Below are 21,362 nucleotides of genomic sequence, written 5' to 3' on the forward strand. Positions count from 1 at the left end.
CAAATGTAATTAATGTCAATGCATAACAAGATTTGTGCACACAGGTCCTGTAAGAACATATTTTGAGGTTGTTATTAACAAATTGTTCCCTAAATGTGCTTAATAGTAGCATTATTGTGTAAGCAAGCCAATTTTCTCATTAGGAATGATAGTTCAGAGTAGAAATACCATTTTGTTCTGATGTAAGTAACTGGCTTTTGAAAAACATTTTATCACATTTTATTTGCAGACATGTTGAGATCTGCACTAATATTTTGGGATGTGAGAAATAAATTAAAAATAGTTCCTCTGTTTTTAAAATTTCTTCAAAACCATTATTTAATTATAAAAACTAGGCCATAATTATGCAGATTGTTAGGAAAGAAGCAGAAAATTTACAAAATCTCACAATCTGATTGTTAGTAGCTAAGACACACATTTAGTAATTGCAAGCCAAAAGGGTGGTTGAGGGGAAAGAGTGAAATTAGTCAAGTGTAAGTCCTTTTAACTCAGTCAAAAACCTGGAAAGACTATATGAGGCACCTTTTTGCTGCCAGCCTTTGGAAAGGTGTACGATTTGAGTCTTGAGATAATTCCACCTCCTGCCCAAGTCTAGAAACCACAATGTCAAAGAGGAACAGTAAATGTGTCAGGAAAATAGCTAAAGGCATCTTACAAAACAGAAGTATATAAGAACAAAACACTCCTAACCTTTCTCTTGTGTGTGCCTGCAAGTACAGATATGATGCATCAAAAAATGTACTACAGGAAATCTTAGTACTAACTTTTCTTTCAACTATATTACTCTCAAACCATCTTGAATCTGTAGATACACCTTTTTAAAATTTAAGCACATCACCCTTTCCCCAGATCTTTTACACAGTATGTTTTCCCTACCTCTGTTCCTGAACTTTAGCCACTCCCCGCATATTTAGTCGTGTAAATCAGTTGATAACTTTAGTGTCTGGAAGTATGAGCAATGTATCAAACAAGACTTGAGACATACCGTAGCCTTAGGACAACATGGTTATTGAAGGAAAAAGCACAGAAACAGATACTAATTCCAAATGAAAATTAACAGGCTTTACATCTTACATGTGCACTTATGTTCTGTATAAAGATACTTCTAAAAGAAATGCAAATATGCTTTACAATAATACATAAATGTAATTAAATGTGACTTAACTAACATTTCTAGGGGTCACTGAGAGATCATGCCTACCTAATTAAAATTGTGATGCAGTAGTTATTGACCAAACATTTAGGCTTATGCTGAGGTTGAGATCATAATGAACCACATACACAGCCACTTGAAACAGCCCTTGAACTCTTACGTTAGATGTGCTGAAGTTTTAAATAACCCAGTTGGATTCCTCCCCCCGCCCCCGAAAAGGCAGCTTTTCTAATGGATCAGATTGGTATTTTTCCTAGTTGCTTTTTATTTTTTTAAATAAGTTTGATTTCACATTAAAAAAAGGTATATTTTGTTTCAAAAGTCGAAGGATAGCCATGCAGTCCCTACTCCTGCTTGAAAAGTAACTTTCTTGATGCTTGACAGTCCTCATAGCGACGATAGATAAAAAGTCAGTTACTGCATATTGAGAAAGCTTATTGAATCCACTATTTTCTTTTACCTCAGAAAACTCTTTCTATATTGTGAATAAATGAAACCCAAAGCACTTCTTAGCTACAGATTTGCAGCAGATAAATTCTCAAAGAAGTATGAGTGCTCTTTTGAACATGGTAAGCGTGGTTCCCTATACTCTTGTCAGAAGAGTTTAGGAAGTAGCTCCCTGTCTCCATCCATCCTGTGTTCTATATCTCTGCATATACTACCTTGATGGCAATCCTGCTTAACTCAAATGTTCGTATTAGAAATACAAATGCATGCTAAGAGAAATTACTCAGGGACAGCAACAGTACTAGTCTGAAGTTATGCTGTAGTCATAAGGTGTAGGCCTGTTCTTACTATCTGATAAACTGTGGCTAAAAATATACTGGAAGAGGTTCAATGGAGATTTGGTAACTGGCCAGCAGTTGGCAGCTTCACTGTAATGTCAACAGCTGATTTTAGGCTCATAACAAAATCTCCTCTGCAGGTTTAAATACGTATTGGGATGGTGTGCATGGAGAAAAAAGTAATTTACAAAGTCAAAAGGGATCAAAATCACCTTAAATCTAGCTATGGAGTTTCTGGTGCAAGGCAAGAAAAGTATCGGTCCATACACGTGCTGAGAGAAGTAAGAAGGAGAAAGCCTCCATATTCCGCACGGAGAAATTACATCCAATACAGACTCAGCAGAAAGTCTTTCCTTTTGCGGAGGAAGCATATTAGTATCATTAAAAAGCAGATGTCCAGATTACAGAAAAAGGGACAAGAAACAGTAACATCTTATTATTTACATTTGTTCTTGGAGCATTAGCAAGCTACACAGATCCCTTCCCTAATGTTGTAGGTTTTACTCCAAGCCCTTACACACCAACAGTCTGCAGTGAAATTAGCTGGACAGCCTGCCTTGTACATCATCCAGCAGATCTTTCTACAGTGGTCATACTCTCTCTTAGCTTCAAAGCAACTTTATATTTGGGCATGCTTTCCACTAAGGTTTTGGAATCTCATCTGTGTATTTCAGGCATTACTATATATGAAAATAAAAATATATTGAAAAAGTGGTCTGGTTGGGAACACCAGTATTAGATTGTCCCTCAGAACAGGCCATTGTCCTCCTTTCCTCAGCTGTTAATCATGTTGTGTCCCTCTACTGTCCTTCTTTTTCTTCTTTATTCTAATCAATCTTTTCTCACATGTCATGATCATTCCTATTGCCTGGCTCTGGATTATCTCCTGTTGGACAACATTCTTTGGTGCAGCACCAAAACCTGGTGAAAGTAATCACGCTGAGACCCTACCAGTGTTGAACAAGCTGGAAACACTCTTGATGTTTCCCTTTCTTCTACCAGCATGATGGTTGCTGGTCCTTGTTCCCATTCTGACCCACTATAGGCAACCTCTGAAAAACTGTCACTGCTCCTTCATCCATCCTGTGTTCTACAGCTGACTACTAGAAGTGCAATATTTTTCATCAGTTTCTTTCACCCTGTTTCTCCAGGAAATTTCTCCAATTAATCTCAATAATGTTGAGTCCCAATTCAAACATTAACAATCCCAATTCACATATTTTGGCAATCCATTTTGTAAAATAAAAAAGATGCAGTACTTCAGAAATGTCAGAAACTCTTAATTCTTAATTAAGATGGTGGAAATAATGTGAAGATAGATTGCACATTCTCTACATAAGTCTTCATGATTGTATTTGTTCTTTTCAGTATGCATTTTTGCTTTTGCAATCCAAATTCATTGTATTTCAGGCTCTGTGTATAAAAAAAGCTACAAGTGGTCTTCAGTGAGTTACTACTTTTGCATAATGATATTAATGTATGAGAACCTGTCAATATTAACTGAAGTCTTTGAGCTCCATAAATAGTAATATTCATTTTAAATTTTCCACTTTCTATTTATATATTATAGAAAAGTAACTTAGCAGGCTTGTTTTATCTAAAGAAAACACAAAATTCATATTTCTGTTATAAGAAGTTCAGAATGTCAAACATATTGTAACTTTAAGAAATATTTTAAGACAATATTTGCAAAATGTGCACTCAACACATCTCACTCATATCTTTGGTGCTCTTCCTTCTATCCATCATGCACAAGACTTAAATGTAATTACTACCAATCAGTCCTGAAAACATTAATGGTTGTACGTAAAACATGCAAGTGACCAAGCATATTTAAGTCAGCTACTTGCAAGAAAAGCACATGTTCAAGGGTGGAATTAATCTCACCTAAAAGCAAGGCATATACTCTTGGCTAATCGCCTGGGCTCCTTCTGAGTGGAAAGACATAGGCACATATTAGTGGAAAGTAGTTCTACCACTTCTAGGCTGAAGTGACATGTGGACAGATATGTCTCTTGTTTCAAAATTCCTCAAAAGTGAGCCTTTGTTATTTGCTGAATGAACAGTTCTTCATTTGAGTTCATTAACCTCAGGACAGATTAATCACATCCTGTTAGCGTGACCGAGTCTTTTACCTGTAAAGCATCATGAACAACTGGGGTAGCATTACTGCAATGCACTCATGAAAAGTGAAGAGGTTGGCCCATTTACTTTCACTGCACGGTCTCAAACACGAGTTAGCTTAGTCAGGTATACTTTTTATTTTGTTGTTACTACTTCTTTGATAAGTTAAATAGCTAAAATACGATTTCTTGAATTTACTGTCATACACATTTAAACTGCAAAATTTTCTATGGATAATTCCCACACTGAAGGTGCTTGATCCACCTCTATAACTGTTGTACACCAGATGATATACATGTGGTCTCATGTGCTTAAACTTCATGGTCATCTTTGTAAATTGCACAGATCCAAACCTTCAGGCAACATTAAAAAAAAAAAAAAGGCACCAATTCCAGTTGCATAATTTCCAGTGAGAATGTTTGTTCACAGGGACTCAACAGTACTGAACTAAATGTAATTGCCTACATTAACAAAACTGTTTTTTTTCTATAATGCATCAAGATAATGACCTACCTGATTAGGTTCTCCGAGGAGTGGTAAAACAACTAAATTAAACTTCCTATTTCAGATGAGATCAAGTACAGTTGAATGAAATGGTGTTATGTATCACACCTCAGGTGGCTTCTCTAATCAATGGACTCTGAGAACTTAGGCAATTATAATCACAGTTGGCCTTGCTCACTATTCTTCAAGTCGATAAAACAGCTTTGCCTAATTTCACTGCACAAGGAATCAAACCCTTGTGCAAAGTCTGATCTTTACTGCACCAAATATGAAAGCAAATTGAACCTCCATTTCTGCTTCAGTCAACAGATTCTTGACATGGACAATGTAAACAAAGCAGTAACTCTCCTACTGTTGATATAGTCACTTTGATACACATTGATAAAACATGACCATCAACAAGGCATTGTGTATATGAAAAAAAAACATTTTTCCTATACATTATACGTATAAAAGAAGTTAACATAATTAAATGATGAATAGCTCGTGCAAAACACTGATGAAAGCAATAATTGTGCTAGAATATGTTACGATTATTCTTTTCAGCTTACTGCTTATATCCCTAGAAAAACAAAATTACTGCTGCAATAATATCCAAGCATTAGGATTCCTAGAGCAGTATGTGACTATAAGCCTTCTCAAATGAATACTGCTGCTATATCACCACCTACTCTTACCTTAGAAGGAGTTCCAGGAAGAGGAGGGCAAGTGTTAAAAACAATGTTATCTGTAAAAGAATCAAATGTAGAAGGATACTGAGTAAGGTCAGAAACGTACTGTAAGAACAAACAATTTTACAAAGGGGACCAACTTTGTTTTTTAAATCACATTACAGTGCTTCTCCTGGCCTATCTTTGCCTTTGTCTGAAATGTGCAGCAGACTCCAGTACTTGCTGCCACAGAGGCAAAAGTACGTGCAATGCCTCAATGATTCAAAGGAGCAGAAAAAGTACAGTCATATCCTTTCACCATGGCACTTGTATCCAGTTGGAATGACAGAAAAAGTCCTTAGAGAAAGAACATCTCTTCTGGAATAGCATGAGTTAGAAAAGGATCAGGCAGAAGCACCTTTTTTCCCTTGGCCATCAGGGCAAGAGAGAGGACAGGGTTTTATTAACACGACATTAAAGAAGAAACAGGCCAGAGAGCATACCAGACCTCAGGACACCCCCACACTCCTTCCCCTCCTTTCTGCCAAGTTATCAGGGAATGCCTCTCTGACCCTATTTTCAGCATCGGGTGCAGCGAATCCTTTGCTCTGCCTGGCTCTCACCAGCATGGGAAGCAACTCCACATCCACGAGCCGCTCGCCTGTTGCGTGAACCTCTCGCTACACCCAACCTGAATACCCATAGCAATTCTGCTGGCGTGCTGGTCTTAGCTTTGAGCAAAGACCATTGGAAGAGTGCTGGGATGACCGCCTTGTTAGTGCGTGTGGGCCAAGTAGCACACACTGCCACTTTGAGCAGCAAAGCACATTTTGGATCTGACATTAATTTAAAGCAGCAATAACTGGAGCTGGTAGCCTCCTTTAAGCTATAAGCTACAGGTCTGACAGTTCTTGACTCTTTTGAAAAATTGGAAATTTAACATTTACATTTCTTTTAATCAAACTTTAATCTACTATAATCTGCACCCACCTACATAGCAAGTGGAAAAAAATGCACACATCTTCATCATCATTAACATGGCTGTTTATGCATACCAAAATAATAGGAATAACTCACCATTTTCTGAGCCGAGCTGTGGACAGGGAATGGTAAGAACCCTTAACAATCCATCTGGTTTGTATGAATAATGCTCAACTAACTACCAGAATGAGAGGAGAAAAAAAAAAAAAAAAAAGGAGAGAAAAAGATATTAAAAGATAAGGGAGCTATAATTAAATACATTGCCTCTTTAAAATTGCATGCATCTGTACAATAATTGGTATATTTTACAGCAAATGAACTGGGCCTACAGCAGATCTTTACTGCAAATGTCCCTACCCCATCTTTACTTCTGTTTAGCAGGGGTGCATGTTTCTGAAGTAACCTTGTGGATGAATCTGGAACTTGACCCAGGAACTGGATTTTTAAGAGTCAGCATTCTGCACCTGGTTCTGTTACTCACCAGCTTTGTAATTCTGAGCAAATAACTTCTTCTTATACCCCTGAGGTCCTGGCCTCTTTTTTTTAATTACTTTTTTTTTTTTTCCAGGATGGGTACAACTACAACACAGGAATTTTCCTAATATGCAAATGCTTTCTTTGGACCTTGAAGTCACAATGGGATGTAAGCAGTTAATAAATGTACAGCACGAACAGTTATAGCCACTTTTGCTCCTGGACTGTCCTCTCCATGCCATTTTATTACAGGCTCATTACTGCTACTCTGGCTTTGGTGCAATTAGGTACAAAGGAGGCCGGGGCGAGAGTGAAAAAGTTGCAGGTGTATTCAAAAAACTTGTAAGATACCATAGTTGCTTTTAAATTTCCAGTGACTCTAGGAAAGAAATACACAGGACATTTACAGGAAAGGCTAAGAATTAATATATGCAAATAAAGATTCATGGTTTAGATTTATGAGTCACTTTACTTGTTTTAATAGAATTTTAAGCAAGAGGACATAAGAGATTTCTGCAGGGGTTTCAATTCCCCTAGCATTTTCAATTTAAGTACTCATTTCCCCAGTATTCAATTTCCTTATCAACTATAGCATAATCAACTATGCTTTCCTTAATTGCCTAATCCTTACCAGGCTTCAGACATATTTTCGTGGTAACCCTTAGCAAACTATGCTTTTTCCGCATTGAAGGTAGAGAATTTCAAAGCTAGAGGATGCAGTATGTGTACAGCATCCTAAAGCATCCCTTTTGTGCTTCCTGGAATTCTGTTTATTGCTGTTGTAGAGGGCATCAGCAAGACTACACCTAGTATAGCCATTATTGAATATGGTCACTTGCAAATGTAAATTGCCTTAGATTCTAGAGAATGTTCAGCTAACAATAATAATTGCAGCAATTTTGAACTCGACCAAGCTGCAACATCACATTGAAAAATTATTAAACTCTCTACACTTACATAGCTTTCTACATTAAGATATATTTTCTTCATGTATAGAAACAATGTAAAGTTGGTAACATGACAAATAACCCGCCCAAACACGTTGCTGTTTAGCTAAAGACTATTGTCACTCAACAAAGTAAAACAAGCTGCCTTAGTCAGCTGACAGATAACCAAGTGATTCAAATCTAACAGACCTGCCAGAGGGTGTCAAATCTTTTTCCATCCGGTATGGAGAGCTTTCCTGTTTTATCTCTGTCAATACGGTAATGCAGTACTTTTCCATCATTCAGCAGGCACAGGGCATAGGAACCATTGCTGTCCCTTTCTCGGATACTGTAGGAATAAGAGAGATTCTTGAAGGTTCCACTTTACTAGGAACGAGCATCTGTGTTGAAAATTATTTTTTAAATCACCCTTTCCTTTAAGTTTTGAATTAAAAAGAAAGCAAAATCAGCACTGCAAAATCTGAAGGCATTTTGTTAAGCCTTTCATTTATTTCATAGTGTCATTTGTTTCCAGATAGAATGCTCTAAAATTCAAATTTCTTCTGCCTGCCGCAGCAACCGATGACAACAGAAAATCCACAGTGTGGAGCTCTTTGCTAGGCAGCTACAGAACACTGTGCAATGCACAAATAGCTCTCCAAGCAAGGAAGCATTTGAAGGCTTGTGTACAAGTTGTAAACCTTTTGTCGTCTGCCCTTACTGTCATCTCTTCATTTCAAAATAAAAGAGATAAGAGAGAAAACCCTTACTTTAATGAAGGCACTTATCTGCTGTTTTTAATTTTAGGTCAGCTGTAGAGGAGATTAAGGCGTAGCTGCTTGTAAGTGCTGGATCTTGGCCTCAGACTCCCATGGGCTTTGTAAACAAGCAGCTACACCTCAATCTCCTCTACAGCTGACCTAAAATTAAAAACAGCAGATAAATGCCTTCATTAAAGTAAGGGTTTTCTCTCTTATCTCTTTTATTTTGAAATAAAGAGATGACAGCAAGGGCAGAAGACAAAACAGTAAAATAATATAACATGAAATACAAATAAAGGGAAAATCTTTGTGCACTGAAACAGCTTGTCTGACTAGGGATTTAAAGAAAATCACACATTTCTGTATTCATCTATTCTTATAATTTCTTTAAAGACATTAAAGCTTTGTTGCAGATTTTACATAAAAATTCACATGAAATTTCACACGGTATATATATCTGGTCTCAACTTCACCAGGGAGACATCATGGAATGTAATATAAAAACATTATCTAAAATTCAGAGGTAACCAGGATGTTCTCCTTCTTCCAGGAGGTCTGCAAGCAACATCTAAGATGCCTGTAAAGCGTTGCAGAGCTGTTTTATGCATATTCAAGGCTAGCTCACACAGAGACCAGCATCTTCTCATGACTGGACCCAGAGTAGATAGGAATTTGCTACTAGCTCCATCATCGTTGGTTTCTGAGTTTAGAAAGTATGTTTTTTCATTTTAGTTTGAATTGCCCATGTTCACTTGCTGCTGACAGTGAGATGGCAGTAGAGATAGATTAAATTTTTCTTGAGTAATTTATTTTTGTAAGAAAATTCAGGTTCAGCAACACTGAAATGTTTCTTGTTCCAGTGTGCACAGAAATCTGCTCGCTCTCCCTTCAATTTTTCAAAAGCCCTGAAAAGAAACACAGCAGAAATACTCTCACTTAAGGTGTTGGAAAGCTTTGCTGTGCAACATGTGTGCTTGTGTCATATCTCAGAAGACTGCAGAGCATTAAATTCTCCTCATCAGCTGACTCACTCAAGGTTGAACTAAAACTGTGTTTTGCTGAACTATTCATGCAACTATTTTTTCAAGCAGAGTGATTCTTGTTGCCTAAGATGTGAACAGGATGCTGGATAAAATAAAAAGCAAGTAGGTTTAGGTTTTTTTCTGAAACCAAAGTAACTTGCCTAGTGTCTCTAAAGAAACTTGAAACACATCGTGGTTTTTCATGACATGCAGGTATTTTCTCAGTATGCTGATTTCCTCTGCGCTGACTGACCAGCGGAGAGCAACAGGTTCTGCTAAAAGAATGACTCTTACTTGCTCTTAGCAACAAAGGCTTGGAAAAATATTATCAGAAGAGAGGGCACTGTTTCTAAACCACAATGAATGGCATTTCATTGCATTCAGACTTCTGTTCAGAATACAGCACAAGTAAGATTATAAAAATGCAGTGCATTGTTTCCCAGTAACAGTAAAATGTCCTTCATGTTTCACATGAGGAAACAGTGGCTCCGATACAGTTAGCTCTAGTGAAGCTGGTTCTCATTGCAAGAGTTGTTACTATGTTACTATGTTACTAACATTTCTCAAAAGCACAGGCATCAAATGCGAGTAGTGAGTCCTGACTTCTCTTGGCACAGATCCCAACAGCCCTATCAGCACTCAGTGCAGGATTTAAGTAGAGTTCAGGATTATTAGGTTGTAGTTGCATTTCTGAGCTCTTCCTTCCCCCCAAACCTAACGCTATGTTAACTCTGACAACATCTGCAGTTCATGGTCACGGCAGCTTCTGTCAGACAGCTCTATCGCTGCAACATCCAAAGAATCTCCATTCTAATGCTCTTATGATTTGAGTAGTGTCCAAAAGGAGCCTTGTTCTGTTGGGGCTATGGCCCAGGTGGTTTTTTGTATACTGTAGCCAGTCCAACACAATTTGAATCCCTACAAAAGACAACAGGAGGTACTACTATTTTCCAAAACATTTCGGAAAGCATTCTGTTCTGAAAGTTCTGAAAGTAACAAAAGCATTGAAGCTACAGCCAAACGATGGCCTAAGTCTTAATTTTGGCAAGGAAATCCTTTACTGGTCCAAAAAGTGCTCTCACAGAACTTACCATCACAGTCCAAACAAAAAATATTTTTGCCTCTGGTGACAAGGATTGTCACAGGCCATACTTCACAGTTTTATTTTGGTTTTGTAAACTGTGATAATGGCTGTCTAGGTTAGGCTAAGCCTCAAGACTTCTGGCTGGGTACACAGTACCCAGTACCTTACAGTTATGATAAAAAACAGAATCAAAAAAGCTGCTCAAACTGAAAAGTTATAAACTGACCTCTTCACATGGAAATCAAGGTTATAACATCTTTTTGATGGTGCTGCCTGTACTACTCAGGGTCATCACATCAGATTTGGAGACTCTCTTTATATATAGAACTTCCCTTCTATGAAAAGTACACAATTAGAAAGTTTAGAAAAAAATCCAAAATTCCAAATGTATTATCTGTTTTAATGTGCTCTGAAATTACACACAATATTTACCATTCTTCAATACGAACTGATAACAAAAAAATCTTCACTATAAAAAGCTATTTTTTTAAAAAAAAGCACTTTGGAAAGGAAGAAAGCCAGCAGTGAAATATCACCTGGTCTTGCATTTCATGCCATTGCAGAGAATTACAGATCTACAGAACAAAAACATAAAGATAATAAACACCTGCAAATAAACATTATTTCTCTGTCATCCACTGATATTAACCAGAAACATGAACAACTTCACTGAGAGCAAATTTGAATTCATAGATTGATAGAGAAGCATCAAGGTATCTAGCTTTTCTATGACATACATTTTAAAACAGCAATTATAGAAGGAACTGAGATACTCGAATTGCTACGTGATGCAATGCAAAGAAGGTTTCGTTATTGATTTTAATTTTCATGCAATCTATGTGTGAATATTTTTACATTATTGTGAATGTAACCTAAATAGCAACGAAAAACTATTGGAGTATCATTGCAGACTGTTTGAATAGCTATCCATTCTCTCCTTTGGTAAAGGCTCTACTTTTGCTTGGAAGCAAAAAGAACAATGTCCCAATTTTTTCTGCTTCCAAGTGAACCAAGTGAAAAGCCAAATGATCCCTTTCTTCCTAAAGAAAAAAAAATCCCTGAGGGTAAAAAAAAAATAAAAATTGCTATTACAACATGCCTCATTGACTGTGTAGAAAAAAAGAAGTCACAGCATTCTACAGTGGAAAATAATGAAGGAAATAAACTAGCAAAATGCTTGCTTTAGGAATGGTGTGAAATTATTCTCACTCCTGAATCAAGGGCATGCTAAAGTTTGTTCTCGGCCTTGCTTTGCCTTCTCAGCAATAACAGCTTCCTTGATGCCACAGTCCCGCTGCTTATCAAGCTCCAGCCATTTCCTGCTTGTCTGCCCTAATGACCCTATCTCCTGTAATGTTATTAACAACACATCTATTTATTATCACTTCAATATCTGTAGCACACTGCACATTTTCCAAGTTTGAGGGCAATAAGGAATTAACTTGATGCCTTCTGTGAAAGGATCACACACAGGAAAAAAGAATTGACTGCAGTCTTCATTTACATAATTTCTTCTCCCATATTTAGTAACACAATCAAAGCTGTTTCAGGAATGCCAGCACAGTACAGAATTTAGGGGCTAGCTCAGCCACATGCTATTGCTATCTACGATGGAACCTAAAACTTCATCTCCTGATAAGACTATTGTGGTGCACTGTGCAGTAATGAAGCACCTTTGCGAGAATGATTGCATCACTGTATTCTATTTTGCTGGCATTGCCCCACCAAAATAGCAAAATACACCATGCGCCACCAAAACCTTTACAAATAGCTCTGCTGTATAACTGCACCTGCAACAGGGGATCTTGTCAGTACAGCTGTCTCTGTCAGGGATTGCATCTGTTCTTCACACCTCTGACTGATGAAGCACACAGTGTAGAGCTGGACTTGAGAAGCCACAGTGCTGCTGCAGTGGTCTGTGAGTGGCACCTAACTATGTACCTAACTGAAAATCAGTAACAGCTGTCCCAAAGAGCTGTAGGCATCATCCGGGTGGCTGTGGGGGGGAATACAGCACCTCCAGAAACATGATTCAGTGTCTGTATTTTAACATTTACCTTGGAAATTTTTTATGGTCATCTAAGCCTAGCAACTGCTTGGCACTTTGAAGAGGAACTTAATAATTAATTAACATCCCTGAATTAAGGTCATGTTTAGTAGGATTGTTTTCACCTTGTCTGATGTCAACAATGTCCAGTTTCATTTATGGATACAAACATAATACTGATAGATTTATTTAAAGAATACAAGGTCAGGTAAATCATCTAGCTCAGTATGCACTCCAGTAGTGGTAAATTCCTAGAGAAAAACAGTAAAATTAATGTAAATATAGACAGCTATATATATTGGAAACATACATTTTTGGTTAGATAGAAGACAAGAAAACTTTTATGGACAGCTTCACTTCAAAACTCGTTATTTTGAAACGGTGTTGTTCGTGCTAACTATAGGGACATATAAGAGACAGTTTAGTCTCCAGAAGTCACGAGATGCCATGATGAGTAGTGCTGTGAGTCATTCTAATAGTCTAAACTAGTTTTGTCCTCTTTAGTATATCTCACCGCATATTGAAGACATTCTTATGATAATGAAGTTATTTTTCACTTCACATTTACACAACTGTTCACATTTTATGTGAACTACATACAGCTATGAACCCATACAAAGGGTTTATAGAGACTAAACTGCTACTTATGCAATGCCTTTACTCACAATTTCCTTAATGTCGAATTTCGAAGTTTAACAGTAGCTCTGACTATTATGTCCCTTCATCTTCAGAATTTCCTGTTCTTAACACGTATGCAAGATCACTTGTTTATATAAATGAAGTGGTCATTACCAATGACAAACCAAGATGTGCCAAAAGCTATCACACACTTACCAGAGTTTCTTATGTGAAAATGAAAAAAATACTTAACATTTCTTATACTGCTGCTTTGTCACTGTTAGCATATCGTTTACTTATTTTCCGACTGATCTACACATGCATGCACTCACATAGATAATATTAACAATATTATCAATTATATTATTATATATTATGAATGCAAATATTATTATCATGTTAACTGTACTAATAATATTGATAATATTATCTATTATACCTGTATAATATTGATCATAATATTCAGCTTTTATACCCCCTACCAGGCAAAGTCTAATGAAAAATTATGTCTGGTAAGAACCAGCGTCCTACACAGCATGCAAAGTAGCCTTAATGAAGCTCACAGTGGCTTGAAATGTAAATAAAGTTCTCTATTTTCAGATGCTCTTCAGATCATTTTAGAGATACCAGATTTTCCTTCTATTCAACCACCATAGTTTTTTCCCAAAATTTTGTGGCTAGAGTGGCAATCTTTCATGAGCATTCTTCCCAGAAAAGGTGGGCACTGCTTTACATTTCATGTCATTTCATGACATTGTTTCTATACTCTGCTTTGAAAACAACCTTTGTAGCACCCACATATACACTTGTTTCACTAACTTATCAGTCATGACAAAAACTTTAAGACGACCTTTGAAAATTCCCTAGCAAAACACCCACAGTTAGCTCAGAACTTTTCCAGCAGCATGGATGAGTCGCAGTGTTATATTTCTGATGCTATCCATGACACCTTGAACTGTGACCAGGAAGCTTTATTTCCATAATTATTATATTAAAAAAATTAGATTTTATAATCTTGTAGTGCTGCAAAGCAGCACTAAAGAAATCTAGGCTTTGGGTGTGTTCTCACAGAAGCCACTGTACTGGATTTTGTTTCAATATAGGTAGGCCAGACAGCAGATTTCTGGTGCAATTACATTTTAGAATGTAAAAGAATATATGGAAATACTCTAGCCTTCTAAAATTTATTATTATTTTCATAATAAACAAAATTATTTTTGTCATATACCAGCACTTGCTTGTGGACTTGTTGAATTATCTTGGAATACCTCATCTCATTGAAAATCTAGCTTCCCTCTATGTTCCCAGGCTCCAGTTCCTACCTCAACAAGTGGTTGCCTGAAACGTAAAACAACGCACCTCTCTAGCACTCAACAATTTTGCTGCTACTGTTCAGTTAGCTAACAAATGAGTGGTTTATTTCTCAACAGCTGCTGAGCAAGCCCATGTTAGGCAAACCACTGCAGAAAATAGAAAACTTCTCTGAAGCAGACAGTTCTTTTGTTATTTACCATAAGCCTCGATCTGAGAGCTGGAAGAGCTCTGGAATTAACTGATTTCTGATACAAATGAACACCACACTACTTGTCTTGCTGCTCTGGCTGCTGAATTATGGGGCAGATGAAGATCTCACCTTGTTCTTCCCTGGGGGCATAAGAGTAAACAGCAGCTGAGTGGTTATTGAACTCTAAACCTGCCAGATAGGCAGTCCATGCAAGAACAATTGATGCATCTGAAAGAACCCTACAGACGCAGAAGTAAACAGTGCTGTCCTCAATAAGAGGGACCCAAGCTCAACTATGACTATCAGTCATATTTTCGTATTCTTTAAGCTCCGGTGGCACCTGTCATGTTTTAAACAGAGCCTTAAAGTTAACATTTCCCCCTCTATGGGTTTATCTAACTGATGTGAAAGCAGCCACCAGAGTTCCAGCAGAACTACGTAAGAAATGCACCCACTGACATAACCAGTCCCACAGGAGAAGGTCTGTCTGCTCCCTCCGCAGCTCAAGGAGCATGTCACTGCAAACAGCACCAGAAATGCCTCCTAGACCATCTCGAGGGGAAACAGGAAAATGCTGGGGAAGTACTTTTATTTAAAGCTGTAGGAACACGTACAGAAGATTAAAAAGATACCAGGGTCTGCAACAGAGGCTGAAAATGTCAGGTGTGCTAAATCACTCCAAAGCCCATCCCTGTTAGATAAGGGGTCCATTTCTTTGAAGAAAAATTATCTTCCTTTTTTCCCCCAAAAGAGAAACCTTTGACCACATAGAAACCAAGAAGTGCTAAAGGTAAACTGCAGAAGTTGCGAGTTTTAATACATAACCAACATAATGACTCAGCAGAAAGCAGCAGTATTTTTAGAAACAAAAGTCATTAAAAGAAAGGGTTGTTACTTTGTTTCAGATTACAGCTCCACTTGCCCCTATGTTTAAAAAGTAGGAAAACTATCAAAATCACAGGGCAATGAAAAGGAAGGGTGGTGTGATAATGCTTGCTGCTGATCTACAACAGTGACTGTGTACATCAAATCGATGAAACTTCTGTGCTATAGGAAGACACATTCAGGAAAAATGATCTACGATTGTAACATTTTTTTTGGTAAAAAATGTAACAAAATTTGTAACAAATGGATAACTTTTTTTGTTACAAATGGAAACAAAAGGAACAGGGTAAATTACCCTCTAAGTGTGATTCCAAGAGTATGAGACCGAAAATGTGAAGATGCATGGCAACTTGGGTGAGGGTGACTGTGAAACACAAAAAAAATCAAGGAGGGAAGGAAAGAGGTTTCAAGATTATGAGATGTCAGTACACTCAAAGCATTTGTAGACCTGACAGAAATTAACTCAACTGTAAATAAACATTTAGAGGAATTACTGGTTCCTGACGATTAAGATTGAAACATGGAAACATTTGATGGTTGCACCCACATTAGCAATTAGTGTGGCACAATACAGTAAATTACTAAAGTGAAAGAGTTAGTGCTGCAGAAGCATGTCCATTCTGCACTCGCTCCTGGGGCTTTACTTTGGACTAGCTTTAAAAACACCAAAGGTAGTTGAGTGCTGAAGGAGCCTAGGTAGGTAGGTGATGAAATTTCTCTCAGGAATTATACAGCTCCAAGTTATCCTTCCATTTGGGGGGGGGGGGGGAAGTTGGGCATAGCAAATGGCTTGGTGAAAACACTGCTTTTTTCAACTGAGAAATTTCCAAAAGAAAAACTTTTGTTAGAAGATTTCAACTGTCTAATACTCATGAGATGTTGGCTGTTAGTCACTATACCAAATGACACATTTGCACTCAGAAAATAAAAGATCATGAGGTCAAGCAAATGCAGGCAGGGCAGACCACGAATGGCAATACCAATGTAAAAGCAACTCCTTCTGTTGCTTAACTACAAAGCAAAGCACCATCACTGCCCCCTGGAACGCTGACAGTTACAGATCCCAACAGTTGTTAACTGTTAGCAGTTTCTTTGTACTGTTACCACTTTGGTAAAACAGCATATCAGTCTATCAGGTGCTGGTGGCCAGGCTTTGGCAGCAGGGCCGCAGAGGCTCTGTGAGGAGGTCAGGACCTGCCCTGGGCTAGTCACGGGTGGTTCCAGCTGGCCCAAATGGACACTCTGCAGGCCACTGCAGTGCCACTCAGCTGAGTATGTGGCATCCAGCTCTGTGAAAACATCCTTAAGAAAGGGCAGAACAGAGAGGAAAAAAGCCAAACACGAAAGAGAAGCAGCGGTGCAAACACCAAGGGCAGAGGATGGGGTGTGGAATGAGGACCTCCAGCTGCTGGTGCAGAGAGTCCCCTGCAGTCTGTGAGAGAGGCCACGGTGCAGCAGGTGTTCACAATGCAGCCCTCCAAGCAGGTGGATGCTTCCTGAAGGATATTTCCTGTGTTGAGCCCATGTTGCAGCAGGGAACAGCATGGAGGGAGTGACAGAGAGAAGCTGTTATGGGCTCACATAAGGCCCCATTCCCACTCCCAACCTCCCTCACACTGCTTGGTGGGGAGGGAAGTTGAGTGTGAAGGAGTGAAGCTGAGTCTGTGAAAATCGGGGGTGTGGGGGAATGAGCTGCAAGTGAGGGTTTTGATGTTTCTATCTTTGTTTCTTACTGTCCAACTCAATTTTAATTGACAATAAATTAAATTACTTTTCCCCAAGAGGAGTCTGTTTTGCTCATGAGGGTTAGTGGCACAGGATCTCCCCATCTTCATCTTGACCCACGAGCTTTTCCAGCCTGTTTTCTCCCCCTGTCCTGTTGACGAGGGGGAGTGTGACAGCATCGTGGTGAGCCATCATTAACCTACCACAGTCACTTAGTACTGCTTATCACACAAAATAAAGTTCAATTATTTTTTCTTGGTATTGAGTTTCTCTGATGCCCCCTTCAGAATTAAACCTAGTATTTGACTAAAACCCAATGATGCATGCCTTTGCTATAGTTTCCCACCTCCAGTTAAGTGGAAACCTAATCTTGGAGACACGTGCTTAGTACTGGAATGATTATGTCATGTGTATCATGCTGCACTGTGCTGCCTCACTGTGAATGCATGACATTTTAGGGCATATTTCATTTGAGATTCATTCAAGGGAACTGTGTAGTAACATCGGTGGCAAACAGCAATACTACAGAAAAAAGTAGTATTTTTTCTCACAGAAAACTCACAGAAATTTTCCATTGTTTCTTGACCCAATGAGGATACGGTGTTCTGATTCTTCCCGAGAGATCCTCCCATGGAACCATGGCATCTTCTCATGGGCTGTTGTGGCAATCAGCTTCTCCAGCTGAGGCTTTTGACTAATGATAGCTTGTTCAAGAGCATGCCCCTACAGAACGGTAAAAACACAGCTGGACAATCAAACTGTCTTCCGTAATAAAAACATGACAGATAGACTCCCAATATCAGCACATATTTGTTGTACGTGAAGAGAAGACCTAGTCACTATAAAGATATTAAAACAGAGACTAACTTATGATAATCCAAACACCACAAAGTTGGTATTCTTCCTTAACCTTGGAGAAACAGAAGCAAAAATAATCAATAAATAAAACCTTTAATAAATCAGTATTTCAACTGAAAATTGCATCATATTTTTATGCTAATAAGACATAGGTAAATACACTTAGTGTCACTCTTAGATGTCATAACATATGTCCATATTACATATCTCATGGCAGTTTACTGAAATAAACTGAACATGCTTTGCATTGTTGCAGCATGTCTGTGTTAAAGACTTTAATGCAAATTTCCCCAAAGCAGACAGGACAGTCCCAATTTTAGAGTAAACTATGTTAACATTCTGGTATAACCTACACACTTCTCTACCGCTTCTAAATTTGGTCCAGAATCTGTGAGCAAAACCCCCTAGTTTTGAGTTCATGAACTTCTTTCTAGATTGGGCTCAGGCTCATCAGAAAAACCTGTAAGCCTCAGCACTTGTAGCAAATGTAGTATAAGTTTCAGCCTTTTCCAATTTCAGCATTGCTCCACATATTTTACAGAGCAGAACACATTGGGTTACTTGCCAGTTCCAAAAAGGATGAAAAAACTAGCATAAATCCATGAGTTCACAATGGTAACTCATGGCTTCCCAAGGTGAAACAGCATCCCTGTTGCAGCCTGCTGCTAGTGTTTCCATGTTAAGACTGGCTTCTTCACAGTCATTCTAAGGAAAAAATGCAGCCTGTCTCCCTCATTCTTGCCTGACACATGCAGTACCAAAGGAATACAGGTAGTGCTCTGCAAGAAACCAAGTTCTGTTTTGGACATAATCTAAATAAGCATCATAGAAACAAGGCCAGCTAATAGGGGAGGAGATTAAACAAGTCACCATGTCGTCATGCCTGTCTGAACAACAATACATAAAAATTCAGAATCAGAAGCAATCACAGAATCACAGGATGTTCAGGGTTCGGAGGGGCCTCTGGAGATCATCTACTCTAACCCCCTGTTAAAGAAGTTTCACCTAGAGCAGGCTGCACAGAATTGCATCCAGACAGGTTTTGAATATGTCTAGAGGAGACTCCACAACCTCTCTGGGCAGCCTGGTCCAGTGATCTGCCACCCTCAAAATAAAATACATTTTTCCTCATATTCAGATGTAATTTCCTGTATTTCAGTTGTGCCCATTGCCCCTTGTCCTGTCAGTGGGCACTGCTGACTGATAAGTAGTATCATACTGGGCACTGTCATACCATATCATATCAATATTGGGCACTACTATTGATAAGATCCCTTCTCAGTCTTCTCCAGGCTACACAGGTCCAGCTCTCTCAGCCTTTCCTCATCAGGGAGATGCTCCAGTCCCCACATCATCTTTGTAGCCCTCCAATGGACCCTCTCCAGTACTTCCCTGTTTCTCTTGAACTGGGGAGCCCAGCACTGGTCACAGCACTCCAGATGTGGCCTCACCAGGGCAGAGTAGAGGGGCAGGATCACCTCCCTCAACCTGCTGGCCACACTATTCCTAAAATGCACCCCAGGACCCCACTGTCCTTGCCCACAGGGTCACACTGCTGGCTCATGGTCCACTTGCTGTCCACCAGGACTTCCAGGTCCTTCTCTGCAGAGCTGGCTTTCAGCAGGTCAACACCTGTACTGATGCACGGGGTTGTTCATCCCTAGGTGCAGGACTTTACATTTGCCTTTACTGAACTTCATGAGATTCCTCTCCACCCAGCTCTCTGGCCTGTCCAGGTCCTGCTGAATGGCAGCGCAGCCTGCTGGTGTATCAACCATTCCTCCCAGTTTCGTGTCATCAGCAAACTTGCTGAGGGTGTGCTCTGTCCCTTCATCCAGGTCATTCTGAACTAGACCCAGTGCTGACCCCTGTACAGCTACAGGCCTCCAGCTGGACTGTGCTGCTGGTCACAGCCCTCTGAGCTCTGCCATCCAGCCAGCTCTGAATCCACCTCACTGTCCGCTCATCCAACCCACACGGCCTGAGCTTACCTGTGAGGATGTTATGTGAGTGTCAAAAGCCTTGCTGAGGTCAAGGTAGACAACATCCACCATTCTCCCCTCATCTACTCAGCCAGTCATTCCACCACAGAAAGCTGTTAGATTGGTCAGGTATGATTTCCCCTCAATGAATCCACGTAGACTACTCCTGACAACATTCTTTTCCTCCACATGCTTAAAGATGACCTCCAGGATGAGCCTGTTCCTTCACCTTTCCAGGGATGGAGGTGAGGCTGACCGGCCTGTAGTCTCCTGGGTCCTCCTTCTTGCCCTTTTTGAAACTGGAGTGACACTGGCTTTCCTCCAGTCCTCAGGCACCTCTCCTGTTCTCCACGTGAGAACCAAACAAACCATTTCTTTACTTTCTTCTTTACCTCTATTAATTTTTGGTGCATGTGGGAATCTGATGACAAAGGTGAGTGCAGTGGCACATAAGGCTATGCTAGCCTAAGACATCATAAAAGTCCTAAGCTTTGTAAAATGCTGGGAAAACTACACTTATGGCCAATTTACTGCATGTATTTGGGGTAAAACACCCAGTGTTCAAAACTCAAACAGCTATGATTCCATTATGAAAAAATACTACATAACAGCAGCAATAGCTGGAAACAAACGCGGCAATCTCTTTTTCTCCCCAAACTCAAAAGACCACTTTATGGCAAAATCAGCCTGGATTTACCTGCAAATTCCAAGTTTGCTTGACATACTCTCTGATGAGATTCTCTTTCAAATCTTCAAAGGGTCCAGTTTTGGGTTGAACGCCTGGTGGTCTGCTGAAAGGTTTTCTCAGGAGACAGATAAGGCCATCTGCTTCCTCTGAGTGATAGTTAACGAGTTCAGCAGGACTGGCGTGTGACTTGCCTCCTGCAATAGCATATGAGCCACTCAGCTCCCTCTCAATTGTGTAATGATGAACCTTCCTTCCATGGGCCAAGGATAAGGCAAAGCCTCCCAGGTAATTTCGACTTTGGCGGAGCAAGTATAGTCCATCACTCATGCCTCCTTGCATCAGATACTCCTCGGCTTCTTCACGTGTAATGTTCCCAAAGAAGTACGGCAAATGGTTAGCAGGGTTCGTTGTGTTGGAAGCCATGTTTTCTCTTTTCCAAGTAGCAAATTTACTATCCTGTACTTGAAAAACAAAGACAGAGACATGAGCATCTGTTGAAAATAAAGGATAAACCAGTAACATGGCAGTTCACACATGGCACGTCGGTAACAGATTTTTTGAAAGGCTTTGGGAGGAAGATAACATTTTTGT

The 21,362-nt window shown here is 39.3% G+C and overlaps 1 protein-coding gene across 3 annotated transcripts in view; it reads right to left on the reverse strand.

Annotated features, from left to right (window-relative positions):
• SYK (spleen associated tyrosine kinase) overlaps window positions 1–21,362 on the reverse strand; it is a 53,658-nt gene that overhangs the window by 14,738 nt on the left and 17,558 nt on the right. Inside the window, exons 2-7 of one of the 3 annotated variants that reach the window (XM_037374045.1) lie at window positions 20,781–21,227; window positions 17,806–17,966; window positions 7,808–7,946; window positions 6,294–6,375; window positions 5,244–5,293; window positions 523–591 (exon numbers count right to left, since the gene is read on the reverse strand). In XM_037374045.1, the coding sequence (XP_037229942.1) occupies window positions 523–591; window positions 5,244–5,293; window positions 6,294–6,375; window positions 7,808–7,946; window positions 17,806–17,966; window positions 20,781–21,194 (915 nt within the window). In that variant the 5' untranslated portion in view covers window positions 21,195–21,227. Of the gene's footprint in view, window positions 1–522; window positions 592–5,243; window positions 5,294–6,293; window positions 6,376–7,807; window positions 7,947–17,805; window positions 17,967–20,780; window positions 21,233–21,362 lie in introns of all 3 variants that reach the window. The other 2 variants (XM_037374046.1, XM_037374047.1) reach the window with 2 other exon arrangements.

Source organism: Falco rusticolus, chromosome Z, assembly GCF_015220075.1.
Source record: "Falco rusticolus isolate bFalRus1 chromosome Z, bFalRus1.pri, whole genome shotgun sequence".
NCBI lineage: Eukaryota > Metazoa > Chordata > Aves > Falconiformes > Falconidae > Falco > Falco rusticolus.